The sequence below is a fragment of the Lolium rigidum genome, chromosome 3 (assembly GCF_022539505.1).
Source record: "Lolium rigidum isolate FL_2022 chromosome 3, APGP_CSIRO_Lrig_0.1, whole genome shotgun sequence".
Lineage (NCBI taxonomy): Eukaryota > Viridiplantae > Streptophyta > Magnoliopsida > Poales > Poaceae > Lolium > Lolium rigidum.
This window is the reverse complement of record NC_061510.1, coordinates 110314872-110327704: the sequence shown is the minus strand read 5'-3', so window position 1 is coordinate 110327704 and position 12833 is coordinate 110314872. Positions and strand designations below refer to the sequence as shown.

Below are 12833 nucleotides of genomic sequence, written 5' to 3'. Positions count from 1 at the left end.
AATCCATCGGTATGGAGTTTCTTCATGCGTTTCACTCCAATATGACCAAGACGACAAGTGCCACATATAAGTAGAATTATCATTCAATTTAATTCGCTTAGCATCAATGTTATGTATATGTGTATCATTACTATCGAGATCTAACAGAAATAAGCCATTCTTTTCGGTGCTCGACCATAAAAGATATTATTCATAAAAATAGAACAACCATTATTCTCGGACTTGAATGAATAACCGTCTTGCATTAAACAAGATCCAGATATAATGTTCATGCTCAACGCGGGTACAAAATAGCAATTATTTAGGCTTAAAACTAATCCCGAAGGTAGATGTAGAGGAAGTGTGCCGACAAGCGATCACATCGACTTTGGATCCATTTCCAACGCGCATCGTCACTTCATCCTTTAGTAGTCTTCGTTTATTCTTTAGTTCCTGTTTCGAGTTACAAATATGAGCAACCGAACCGAGTATCAAATACCCAGGTACTAGTACGAGAACCAGTAAGATAAACATCTATAACATGTATATCGGATATACCTTCTTTCTTCTTCTTGACAAGGCCGCTCTTCGGATCCGCCAAATACTTGGAGCAATTACGCTTCCAGTTGTCCCTTCTCCTTGCAAGTAATAGCACTCAGACATCGGGCTTAGGGCCAGCCTTAGGTTTCACGAGAGGCGTGGCAGCTTTCTTGCCACTCTTCTTGTTCTTGCCTTTAGACTTGCCCCGTTTCTTGAAGCTCGGTGGTCTTGTTGACCATCAACACTTGGTGCTCTTTCTTAATTTCAATCTCAGCAGATTTTAGCATGGCGAAGAGTTCAGGTAACTCTTTGTTCATGTTCTGCATATTGTAATTCATCACAAAGTTCTTATAACTAGGTGGCAGTGATTGAAGGACACGATTAATCCCCAGCCTGTTAGGAATCACTATTCCCAAGTCACTGAGTTGCTTCGCATGCCCGATCATGGCGAGCATGTGCTCACTAACGGAGCTGCCTTCTTCCATCATGCAACTGAAGAAGTGTTTCGATGCTTCATAGCATTCCACGGCCGCATGAGTCTCAAAGATAGTTTTCAACTCATTGATTAACTCATGTGGATCGTGGTGCTCAAAACGTTTTTGAAGATCGGCTTCCGGATCGCACAGGATGGCACACCGAACTTGAGAGTACCGAGTTTTCCGAGTCGCGTAAACATTCTTTACTTCATCGGTTTCGGTTTCGCAGGAGGGTCACCTAGCGGTGCATCAAGCACATATTGCAGGTTTCCGCCATTGAGGAAGATCCTCACATGACGGAACCAATCGGTGAAGTTGCTACCGTTGCTCTTAAGCTTTTCTTTCTCTAGGAACTGGTTAAAATTGATTGGGGACGCTATATCTACAACATATTTACAATAGTTTAGACTAATGTTTATGACAAATTGAGTTCAAATTTTAATTTAACAAAATTAAAAACTAGGTGAACTCCCACTCAAAACAATATCCCTCGCATTATCTTAGTGATCACACGAACCAAATCCATCACACCTATGCCCGATCATCACGAGACAAGATGTAATTTCAATGGCGAACACTCAAAGTGTTCATCATATCAATCATATGATTCATGCTCTACCTTTCGGTATCACGTGTTCCGAGACCATGTCTGTACATGCTAGGCTCGTCAAGGCCACCTTAGTATCCGCATGTGCAAAACTGACTTGCACCCGTTGTATGCACTTGTTGATTCTATCACACCCGATCATCACGAGATGCTTCGAAACGACAAGTCTTGGCAACGGTGCTATTAAGGATGAACACTTTATTATCTTGAAATTTTAGTGAGAGGGATCATCTTATAATGCTACCGTCGCGATCTAAGCAAAATAAGATGCATAAAAGGATTAACATCACATGCAGTTCATATGTGATATGATATGGACCTTTTGTCTTTGCGCCTTTGATCTTCATCTTCAAAGCACGGACATGATCTTCATCATCAACGGGCATGATCTCCATCATCGTCGGCGTAGTGTCAAGGTCAATGGCGCCGTCTTCATGATTGTTCTCCATGTAGCAACTATTACAACTACTTTGAAATACTACTCAACATGAAATTTAAAGACAACCATAAGGCTCCTGCCGGTTGCCACAATACAATAATGATCATCTCATACATAGTCATCATCACATTATGGCCATATCACATCACCAAACCCTGCAAAAACAAGTTAGACGTTCTCTAATTTGGTTTGCATATTTTACGTGGTTTAGGGTTTTCGAGTGAGATCTAATCTACCTACGAACATGAACCACAACGGTGATACTAGTGTTGTCAATAGAAGAGTAAATTGAATCTTCACTATAGTAGAAGAGACGAGACACCCGCAAAGCCACTTATGCAATACAAGTTGCATGTCAAGCGTGGAGCAAATCTCATGAACGCGGTCATGTAAAGTTAGCCCGAGCCGCTTCATCCCACTATGCCACAAAGATGCAAAGTACTCAAGCTAAAGATAACATAAGCATCAACGCCCACAAAACCATTGTGTTCTACTCGTGCAACCATCTATGCATAGACACGGCTCTGATACCACTGTTGGATAACGTAGCATAGAAAACAAAAAATTTCCTACCGCGAACACGCAATCCAAGCCAAGATGCAATCTAGAAGACGGTAGCAACGAGGGGATTATCGAGTCTCACCCTTGAAGAGATTCCAAAGCCTACAAGATGAGGCTCTTGCTGCTGCGGTAGACGATCACTTGCCGCTTGCAAAAGCGCGTAGAAGATCTTGATCACGGCGCCACGAACGGGCAGCACCTCCGTACTCGGTCACACGTTCGGTTGTTGATGAAGACGACGTCCACCTCCCCGTTCCAGCGGGCAGCGGAAGTAGTAGCTCCTCTTGAATCCGGCAGCACGACGGCGTGGTGTCGGTGGTGGTGGAGAAATCCGGCGGAGCTTCGCTAAGTGTGCGGGATGTGGTGGATGAGCGGGGCGGCTAGGGTTTGGGGAGAGGGGGTGGCCGGCCACTAAAGGGGGCGGCCAGGTTGTGGTCTTGGTGTGTACGGCCCCCTCCCCTTGGCCCCTCATTATATAGGTGGAAGCCCCAAGTGTTGGACTACAAGTCTCCGAATAAGACCCGAACCCAAAACCTTCCATATGGTGGGAAACCTTCCCAAGCTAGGACTCCCACTAGAGGTGGGAGTTCCACCTTCCATATGGGGGGGGGGGTGGCCGGCCCCCAAAGGGGGAGTCCACTTGGGACTCCACCCCACCTAGGGTTGGCCGGCCATGGAGGTGGAGTCCCATGTGGACTCCACCTTCCTTGGTGGTTTCTTCCGGACTTTTCTAGAACCTTCTAGAACCTTCCATAGAACCTTCCGCATCATTTTAATTCACATAAAATGACATCCTATATATGAATCTTATTCTCCGGACCATTCCGGAACTCCTCGTGATGTCCGGGATCTCATCCGGGACTCCGAACAAATATTCGAACTCCATTCCATATTCAAGTTCTACCATTTCAACATCCAACTTTAAGTGTGTCACCCTACGGTTCGCGAACTATGCGGACATGGTTGAGTACTCACTCCGACCAATAACCAATAGCGGGATCTGGAGATCCATAATGGCTCCCACATATTCAACGATGACTTCAGTGATCGAATGAACCATTCACATACGATACCAATTCCCTTTGTCACACGATATTTTACTTGTTCGAGGTTTGATCATTGGTATCACACTATACCTTGTTCAACCTCGTCTCCTGACAAGTACTCTTTACTCGTACCGTGGTATGTGGTCTCTTATGAACTTATTCATATGCTTGCAAGACATTAGACGACATTCCACCGAGAGGGCCCGGAGTATATCTATCCGTCATCGGGATGGACAAATCCCACTCGTTGATCCATATGCCTCAACTCATACTTTCCGGATACTTAATCCCACCTTTATAACCACCCATTTACGCAGTGGCGTTTGATGTAATCAAAGTACCTTTCCGGTATAAGTGATTTACATGATCTCATGGTCATAAGGACTAGGTAACTATGTATCGAAAGCTTATAGCAAATAACTTAATGACGTGATCTTATGCTACGCTTAATTGGGTGTGTCCATTACATCATTCATACAATGATATAACCTTGTTATTAATAACATCCAATGTTCATGATTATGAAACTAATCATCTATTAATTAACAAGCTAGTCAAGAGGCTTACTAGGGACTCTTTGTTTGTTTACATAACACACATGTATCAATGTTTCGGTTAATACAATTATAGCATGGTATATAAAAATTTATCATAAACATAAAGATATATAATAACCACTTTTATTATTGCCTCTTGGGCATATCTCCAACAGCGTCTCCCCCTGACCTACCCTTCCGCCTACAAATAGCCTTCGTCGTGAAACCCCCTGTACCGAGAGCCACGATACGGAAAACCTTCCAGAGACGCCGTCGTCGCGAATCCCATCTCGGGGGATTCAGGAGATCGCCTCCGGCACCCTGTCGGAGAGAGGAATCATCACCGGAGGGGCTCTACATCATCATGCCCGCCTCCGGATTGATGCGTGAGTAGTTCATCCTTGGACTATGGGTCCATAGCAGTAGCTAGATGGTTGTCTTCTCCGCTTGTGCTATCATTGTTTAGATCTTGTGAGCTGCCTAACATGATCAAGATCATCTATTTGTAATGCTACATGTTGTGTTTGGCGGGATCCGATGAATATAGAATATTATGTCAAGTTGATTATCAATCTATCATATATGTGTTGTTTATGTTCTTGCATGCTCTCCGTTGCTAGTAGAGGCTCTGGCCAAGTTGATACTTGTAACTCCAAGAGGGAGTAATTATGCTCGATAGTGGGTTCATGCCTCCATTTAATCTGGGATCGTGACAGTAGATTCTAAGGTTGTGGATGTGCTGTTGCTACTAGGGATAAAACATCAATGCTTTGTCTAAGGATATTTGTGTTGATTACATTACGCGCCATACTTAATGCAATTATCTGTTGTTTACAACTTAATACTGGAAGGGGTTCGGATGATAACCTGAAGGTGGATTATTTAGGCATAGATGCATGCTTGGATAGCGGTCTATGTACTTTGTCGTAATGCCCTGATTAAATCACATAGTAATCATCATTGATATGTATTGAATCTTTATTTGTCAATTGCCCGCTTGTAATTTGTTCACCCGACATGCTAGTTATCTTATTGGGGAGACACCTCTAGTGAATTGTGGACCCCGGTCCATTCTTTTACATCTGAATACATTCTCTCTTGTTCTTTCTTGTTCTTTGCAAACAAACACCATCTTCCACTCGATACGTTTAATCTTTTGTTTTCAGCAAGCCGGTGAGATTGACAACCTCACTGTTACGTTGGGGCAAGTATCTTGATTGTGTTGTGCAGGTTCCACGTTGGCGCCGGTTTCACTGGTGTTGCGCCACACTACATTCCTCCACCAACAACCTTCACGTGCTTCTTGGCTCCCTCTTGGTTCGATAACCTTGGTTTCATACTGAGGGAAACTTGCTTCTATACGCATCATACCTTCCACTTGGGGTTCCCAACGGACGTGTGCATCTACGCGTATCAGCAGGCAACACCACCGTCCCCGTCGTAGAGTCAGATGGAACCTGGAAAACCTCCACAACCTCCACCGGCGACGAAGGAATATCCTACAATGGATTCGTTCAGACCCCGGTTGTGTACCCATAAAATCTAGATCTAAGGCTAGGCTTTGCAGAAGCTTACCACAACCGAAGTCATCGATGCAGACGAAGAAGACGACCATCTTCCGCGGCCACTAGCCGCCGCCGCCGTCGCCGCCGCAAGCCTCGCCGACCGTGCGGGTGAGGTAGAGCCGTCCATGTCGCTAGATCGGGGATGTTGGATGAGCTCGAAATGGGGGGAAATGGGGGATTTGGATTTGCCGGTGAGAGAGCCGCTCCTATATACGGTGGCGAAAATTCAAGCGCGGTGACCGAATTCATGGCGCCGAGATTTCGCCGTCCCGCGCGAGCTCCCGCCATCTCCCGCGGTGGCTGTGCGAGGACGCCGCGTTCTCCACTTGTGCGGAAACGGGGGTGGCTCGCTAGAAACGGCCGAACCGCGCGTTCCTCCAGGGCCTGGCCCGAGGGTGCTTTGAGAACCGGTTCCTGCAAGAACGCGCCGTCGACCAGGTAACCAAACGGGCCGAAAAAAACTAGACCGATGCGAGCCAAGGGACATGCAGCCTACCAAACGTGGCCTAGAATGTTTTCTCCGCTTCTTTCTCCTCGTGTATAATTTGGTCCAACAGCTATCGCATAAATAGAAACATGGTTTGGATCAGCTTTCTCACTATGTTTAGATGCTACCATTTTACTAGGGCTCAAATGGAGAAACGAGAGGGTTGGTAGGGTACAGGTTAAGGAGGGTTGTGGTTAACTAAACCACTTCAATTATAATCACCTCTAATCATTCATCAATTCGAGACAATGTTTACATGAAAAAAACCTTGACATTGTGATTTCATTCCCGTGACGGATCGTAGTTTCGTCGAGTGTTTCAAACCCGTTTTCGTCTTCCTTTTTAATCCTTTTTGGATGAATTTTGTCAACTTTTCAAGACGGTCGATCATTTCAAAATTCCTTCAAGAAATAGCTTCACCTCACCATTTCGCACTATTTTCGTGTTTAAAGTTTTCGGTTTCGACGTTCGTAAACGAGTAGATCTACAACTTCGTCCTACATTGTACTATCAAGACGGAGATGCACTATAGTATACTACGAAGACATAGCGTATACGAATGTCAAAATGGAAAACTATGAACATAAAAGTAGTGCGCGACGGTGAGATGAAGCTACTCAAAGGAACTTGGAATCGGGTGAACAAATGCGAAAACCTTGACTAAATTCGGCAAACAAAATTCAAACGGGACAAGAGATTGCCATTCAAATACTCGACTAAACCAGGAACCGTTCATGAGAATTTATTCGTAACATCAATACACATTTTTTTCGTGTTTAACATATTTCAAACCGACTCACGGTTTTATAGATCGGGAAGGACTAAAATAATGCAGATTAGTGGGAATGTTATGTAGACTTTCTCAATTATGGTATGCGTCCAGCCATGAAGGCCCACTTTCGTGCTTGATAGAGTCTGGCTACGAAGAAACGGCCGACCATGTTTTGCCTGCATCTAAGTTGCTTTGAAAACCGTGTTGTGCAGAGCATCTTTTCATTGTGGGCTACCAAACGACGGTTTTTTACCCATCACATATAGGAGCCTGTCCATTGTGAGGAACCAATCACGCCCTACTTCATGGTTGATCCATCGTGGTGCCAATGTACTGAACAGTGGCGCGCGAGAAGGGCAGCCTAAAGAGTAGAACTTCGTAACTATTGATGGATCTACCATAGTACAATACTTGAGCCAAGCAAATAAAGCAAATCATAAGGCCGAGAGGAGAGGATAACTGAGTCGAGTAGTGTGAGTGCCATGGCATATTGGCATTGCATTCCAAACTTCTCACTGTACCACCCGCAGCAGCAGCAAGACCTGGAGGAAGATGTAGGATGTTCCCCCAATGGTAGCGTACCGGAGCTTGCTCTCCCCCTCCACGTCGGCGAAGTCGCCGTCGACGGACTTGCTGAACCCGCCGGCGAGCCACCCCACGTTCTTGTACCCGTCGTCGTGCAGCATCCTCACAGCAATCAGCGACCTTGAATCAGTTGACGAGCCAGCGAAAAGTTTCATCAGTCAACGTGTCCAGGAAAACAAAATGTATCGTGCGTGCCACTCGACTATTCCGTTTCTCACCGGAGCGAGCAAAGCTATGATCTTGACTAACTGCTACTCTAGTTTACTTGCCTGAGGCCTTCGCCGCATGCGACGAGCAGCTTGGCGTCCTTCCCGGGGACGACGGCGGCGACGTCGTCGAGAAAGCGGTCGTTCATCTTGGTGAAGGACTGCCCGGTCCAGAGACCGATGTAGCCCAGGTGGACCCACTTCTTGAGCAGCGTCACCGGGCTCATGTCGTCGTCGGAAATGAAGAGCGGCACGTGGACAGAACCCCGAACAGCGGCGCGGCCGTGCTCCCAGGCCGGCCGGATGTCCAGCAGCTGGAAGCCCTCGGCGCTCATGGCCTCAGCCGCGTCCCTCGGCCGGACGGCCTTCACGGCGCCGGACTGCACCAGCTCCTTTGCCCCTCCGGCCCACGACTTCGCCTGCGCCCTGACACGAGAGCGAGAGACGCCTGTGGAGGCGGAGGAGAAACAGGCGGCCGCCGTCGCCGCAGCACCCTTTGCCATGGCTTCCACCTGCTTGATTTAGTCAGTTGTGCTCTGGCGAGCGCTTGGCACGCACTCCCTGCCTGGAAAGGATACGTTTCCAGGTGTCTTATCCACATGATTTTCTAGGTTCGATCAGCGCCGTTGGGAAAGCGGGGTGCTTACATTCTTGACCGCACGATCACACTAACAGAGCAGACAGCAAAGAGACCCAGCCCAAGCAAGGCGACTAAAATTTTGTGATTCTTCTAGCAGTCAAAAATTCTTAGATCTTCGACAAATCGATCTATCTAGCTAGGAGCTAGCTATCATTTCAAAGCATGATAATACAGCATGTGTTCATGTACAGCACATGCTCACCGAGCGTGCAGGCCAGCTGGGAGCTGGCTAGACGAACTCGAAGCTCATGAGGAGCTTGACGCTCTTGAACTTAAAGCCCTGGTGGTCGAAGAGCGGCACGGTGCGGACCCCTGGCCACAGCTCCGACACCGGCAGCACGGTCTGCCCGCCGAAATCGTCCTCGTTCACGTCGTACTCGTGCACTTCCACCCGGAGCAGCGCGATTTCCGGTACCGTCAGCTGGAAGGTGAACTGCTCTTCCCACACCGGGACCCAGCTATCCTCCACGACTCTCGTCTTCTTCATCGTCGAGTCTGACGGAACTCCGGCAATGCCCACCTGCTCGTTGAGGGGATTTCGAAAGCAATCAGCAGTGCGTCAGGCTTGGTGTCACTCAGTTTTATCTTTAGTTGGCTCGTGAGTTAACTTGGCACTTAGAATTCCAATGGTTCTGGCAATACCTTTACATAGAAATCTGGAGGAGAATATGAATCGAAATGTGTCTGCTTAAAGTCCTGCTGCCAACCGTCACCCATGTACACTTTGACCTGAGAAATAAGTAGCCAAGTGAAACCCACTTCTACATTTCAGATAGAAAAGCAAATGAATGTGTTATGTACCTTCAGTGTTGTCTTCACTGGTAGGTCTGCTGTCGGATCAAAAACCTTTCCATCGGGACAAGTTTGCATCAAGAAGTCTGGTTTCTTCACATAGCCACAGCCTCCGTTGGCTTTGTAGAATCCATTCATTAACCAAAGGGCTCTTCCATATCCCTGCAAAAATAAAATGTCAGGCCTTATACTATTGACAACTGAAGCGCACACAGTTAGGGACCATCATAGAACACGAGTAGCAGAGGAACTGTTTCCTTAAGGAAAAAATATGCAACATAACGCAACCAATTAAGGCAATTCATTCCCAGTAACTAGAGATCTGTAAGCTGTAGGAATTCAGTCAAACTATAATCTCTTGCTAACATCATAACCTGCATATTGAACGCCACCATTTGAGCACCATGCACCCAGCCTAGAAATGGATTGTAGTTGGATGAATTGAAGCGGGTTCCCTTTGGGTATATCCTCAGTAGATTTCTTTGCGTAAAGCTGCTTGTAGCAAACAGAATGAGCACTTCAGTAATAAAAAAGATGTGGATAAACACAGTTTCAATGCACAGAAATGCAATAGTATGATTGTCTCCCTCCAATGTTTGCTGAGCAATCCAATAGTAAACGAACCTCACTATGTTGGGACCATGGCGTGCTGCCACTTTTGCAAGTTCTTGCTCGCTCAAACTGAGACGCCTAACTTTGTCTGGGTCACTCTTTAAGGCATCTACAAGAGAACCCTTTGGCTTTCCTGCCTTGATAGTAATCAGGTGCTTATACTCCAGTGGCGCATTCTTGCGCGCTTTCTTCTCATCTTCATCCACATCTCTTTCGCGGTACAATAGATCGTCCTGATGCTGTTAGAGCACCATTTTGTAAGTCCCGACATACAAATGTTGAGGTAAAAAAAGAAATGTTTTGTGTAACTTTAAATCAAGTACCTTGTTGGCATCTTGCAACTCATCCTGAATATCTGGAACTTCTCTGCCCCATGCTGATTCTTCATTTTCTCCTTTGCTAAATTTTGGCACAGTACCTCTATCTTTCATAGTGCCACCCTTTGCTTCAAGGTACTCCTTTGGGGGCTTCGTTGACAGGAGGACACGCCCCTTCAGTGCTTCCGGTGAAGGAAATTCTTGAAGATGTTTTGATTCAGGATAGTACAGGATATCTCCAAATACTTCAAGGACCATCTAAATAGAATTCAGAACTAGGTACGAGAGAATCAAATGCACCAAGATGTTAATCATATAAAGAAAATACAATTACCTTAGCTACTTTTGCCTGAAGATCAGATGTAAGGTGGTCTTCTAATGTAATAATAACAGGATAGGGAGATGCAACAAAGGCATATTCTTTAATGGATGTCAAACATTTCATAAGTGATACTGGGGCCGTAAGTGTCCTGCGAAGAGTCAAAGGAAAAGAATGAAGAAATGGCATATGGAGTAACCTTTGTAGTACAATTTACTTGCAACAACTTGATGTTGAAAAATTCTCTCTTCAAGGAAGAATTTGACAAGCGTACCTTCCATGGAGAATGTCAATGTCATCTTTAGAAGAATTTGGCCACATGTCTAATTCAATTACACGGACACCTATTTGTAGTGCCTTGATGATGGGAGCATCACTACAATCACTGCTAAGTTGATTGCCAGTAAGATATGAGTTGTGCCCGGTGTATATGAAATAGTGGGACAATGGTGCATTCATGTTGTGATGGACCTGGGGACACGAGATTTACAGTCAACGGACATCTCAAACAATATAGCACAGCACACTCTAAGTTATATCAAAATTCAAAACGAAGCTTGTCATGCTAGCCGCAACAGATAGTTGGCAGTAAATAAATAAGAGCGAATAATGGCAAACAGAATATTCAGATAAAGCTAGTCACCGGACTTTGGAGAAATTCAGTTATTTTCTCTACTAAAGTGGTATCATTGATTCAGTAATACAGCCATCAGCTTCCTGCGCGCGATGCATCATGACACAACATTCCAACAGTTAGGCAAGGCAATGCAGTAACGTTTCAGAAGCAGTTAATTGGTATGCATTTGTGTTTTGTTACAGTTATGCTAAATAGCTTTTTTTACAGGCAACAGACATCTCAAACCGCATAGCACACTCCAAGTTATATCAACATCCAAAACGAAGCTTCTCATGCTAGTCGCAACAGATATTTATTTTCTCTACTAAAGTGGTATCAGTAATTCAGTATAACACTCATCAGCTTGCTGAGCATGATGCATCATGACACAACATTCCAACAGTTGGGCAAGGCAATGCAGTCAGAAATAGTTAATATGTACGCGTTTATGTTTTGTTACAGTAATGCTAAATAGCTTTGATGCAGCATCAAAACATTTCACACTAGAGTGGCATTTGCACCACGAAAGCAAAACAGGATTTCTGTGCAATACATTTGATCCTTTGATAGCGCCAATGGCTGGAAATATTCAAATGACATGCTCACCACGGAGCAGTTTGCCAAGCACAATTTCCTTTCTAAATTGCAATAATCGGCGATGCGGCAAATGCCTGCCAATTCACCACATTGTGTAAACTGCGTGTGGATGCACATCCAAACCCACAATTGAACGCATAAAAAATAATTAAAAAGATTTATGTCAGGCGGCATTTGGGAACACCAGCGAATTGCTACCTTTGCCTGGCGGATGGGCGGGTTGAGCTCCTCGGAGAAGAGGAAGCTGTGGAAGTCGTCGACGGTGAGGGCCGGCTTCCCGAAACGCGGGGTGCGGCTGCGGCCCTGGAGGATCCGGTCCACGATCCGCTCCGCCGCGTCCATCTCCGCATCGCCGACGCCGTCCGGCTCCCCGGTGGCGGCGAGGTAGCGGCGGAGCTCGTCGACGCCCATGTACGGCGTGCCGCCGGAGAATCGTGTGAAGAGCGTGCGCACGTCCTCCGGCGTGGACGCCTCGCCCGGCGCGAACCTGCGCGTGAAGAAGATGCAGCACTTGTACGTCCCCATCTCCGCCGCCTCTGCCTCGCCGCCCGATCCCCCTGGATCGCCAGGTTTTCTCTCCTCGTTTGCTCCCCGGCGTGTGGGGGTGGGCGGAGAATTTTTCCTCTCCATTTTGGGGTTCCTCGTTCCCGCATTGCGAGTTTTTAGGGGCGATTCGAAGGTGGCGTCCGGCGTGCGGGTGGAAGGAGAGGACAGGAGACGGAGAGGCGAGTTTTAGAAGTTTAATTAATTAATTTAATTTAATCAAATAATGGGGAGGAAACTGACAGGTGGGACCACTACTAATGTCTGTCAGTACAGCCTAGCCGATAAGGGTATAAATGGATATGCCAAGAATCTTGAGTCCATTTAAAGAAAAATCCATATCCGGTTTTTTTTTTGGCAAAATTCCCCTATCTTTTAATAATCATCAACAATAGTATAAAATATTCTAAAAGTAATAAAAATTACAAATAAGTCATTGGACCACCTAGCGACAACTATAAACTAAACATGGAAAATAAGGATAACCATGTGGAACCCCATAGGCCATATCATTGACGGCATTGTCCTTTCGGAGCCCCCAGGCCTCTTCATCTTTAACTAAGGATGGTCGCCCGGAGCTAGGGGCCTCTGCAGCGTT

The 12833-nt window shown here is 46.1% G+C and overlaps 2 protein-coding genes across 3 annotated transcripts; both read right to left on the bottom strand.

The window, feature by feature from the left end:
• Positions 1–7285: 7285 nt before the first annotated feature.
• On the bottom strand, positions 7286–8325 carry LOC124702166 (rhodanese-like domain-containing protein 10). 2 transcript variants are annotated; one of them, XM_047234281.1, is made up of 3 exons: positions 7863–8325; positions 7513–7713; positions 7286–7444 (listed from the first exon to the last, which is right to left on the bottom strand). In XM_047234281.1, exons 1-2 carry the CDS (start codon positions 8300–8302, stop codon positions 7521–7523), a joined length of 633 nt encoding a protein of 210 aa, XP_047090237.1. In that variant the 5' UTR covers positions 8303–8325; the 3' UTR covers positions 7286–7444; positions 7513–7520. The 2 variants fall into 2 exon arrangements, with proteins under 2 accessions (XP_047090237.1, XP_047090236.1); XM_047234280.1 differs by having other exon boundaries at positions 7286–7713; positions 7863–8321.
• A 26-nt stretch (positions 8326–8351) lies between these two features.
• LOC124702165 (phosphoinositide phospholipase C 2-like) lies at positions 8352–12371 on the bottom strand. Its single transcript, XM_047234279.1, has 9 exons — positions 11891–12371; positions 10754–10950; positions 10495–10630; positions 10167–10418; positions 9856–10082; positions 9606–9723; positions 9241–9393; positions 9082–9168; positions 8352–8959 (listed from the first exon to the last, which is right to left on the bottom strand). The coding sequence occupies exons 1-9, from the start codon at positions 12320–12322 to the stop codon at positions 8669–8671; spliced, it is 1893 nt and encodes a 630-aa protein (XP_047090235.1). The 5' UTR covers positions 12323–12371; the 3' UTR covers positions 8352–8668.
• Between the last annotated feature and the right edge of the window lie 462 nt (positions 12372–12833).

Bases quoted from the DNA above. Each gene is read 5' to 3' on its own strand.
- LOC124702166 (XM_047234281.1), bottom strand. From the start codon at position 8,302: ATGGCAAAGGGTGCTGCGGCGACGGCGGCCGCCTGTTTCTCCTCCGCC. The intron at 7,714-7,862 runs GCAAGTAAACTA...AACTGATTCAAG, and splicing joins GCATGCGGCGAAGGCCTCAG to GTCGCTGATTGCTGTGAGGA.
- LOC124702165 (XM_047234279.1), bottom strand. From the start codon at position 12,322: ATGGAGAGGAAAAATTCTCCGCCCACCCCCACACGCCGGGGAGCAAAC. The intron at 10,631-10,753 runs GTACGCTTGTCA...GACTCTTCGCAG, and splicing joins ATTGACATTCTCCATGGAAG to GACACTTACGGCCCCAGTAT. The intron at 8,960-9,081 runs GTATTGCCAGAA...CTCAACGAGCAG, and splicing joins CTCCAGATTTCTATGTAAAG to GTGGGCATTGCCGGAGTTCC.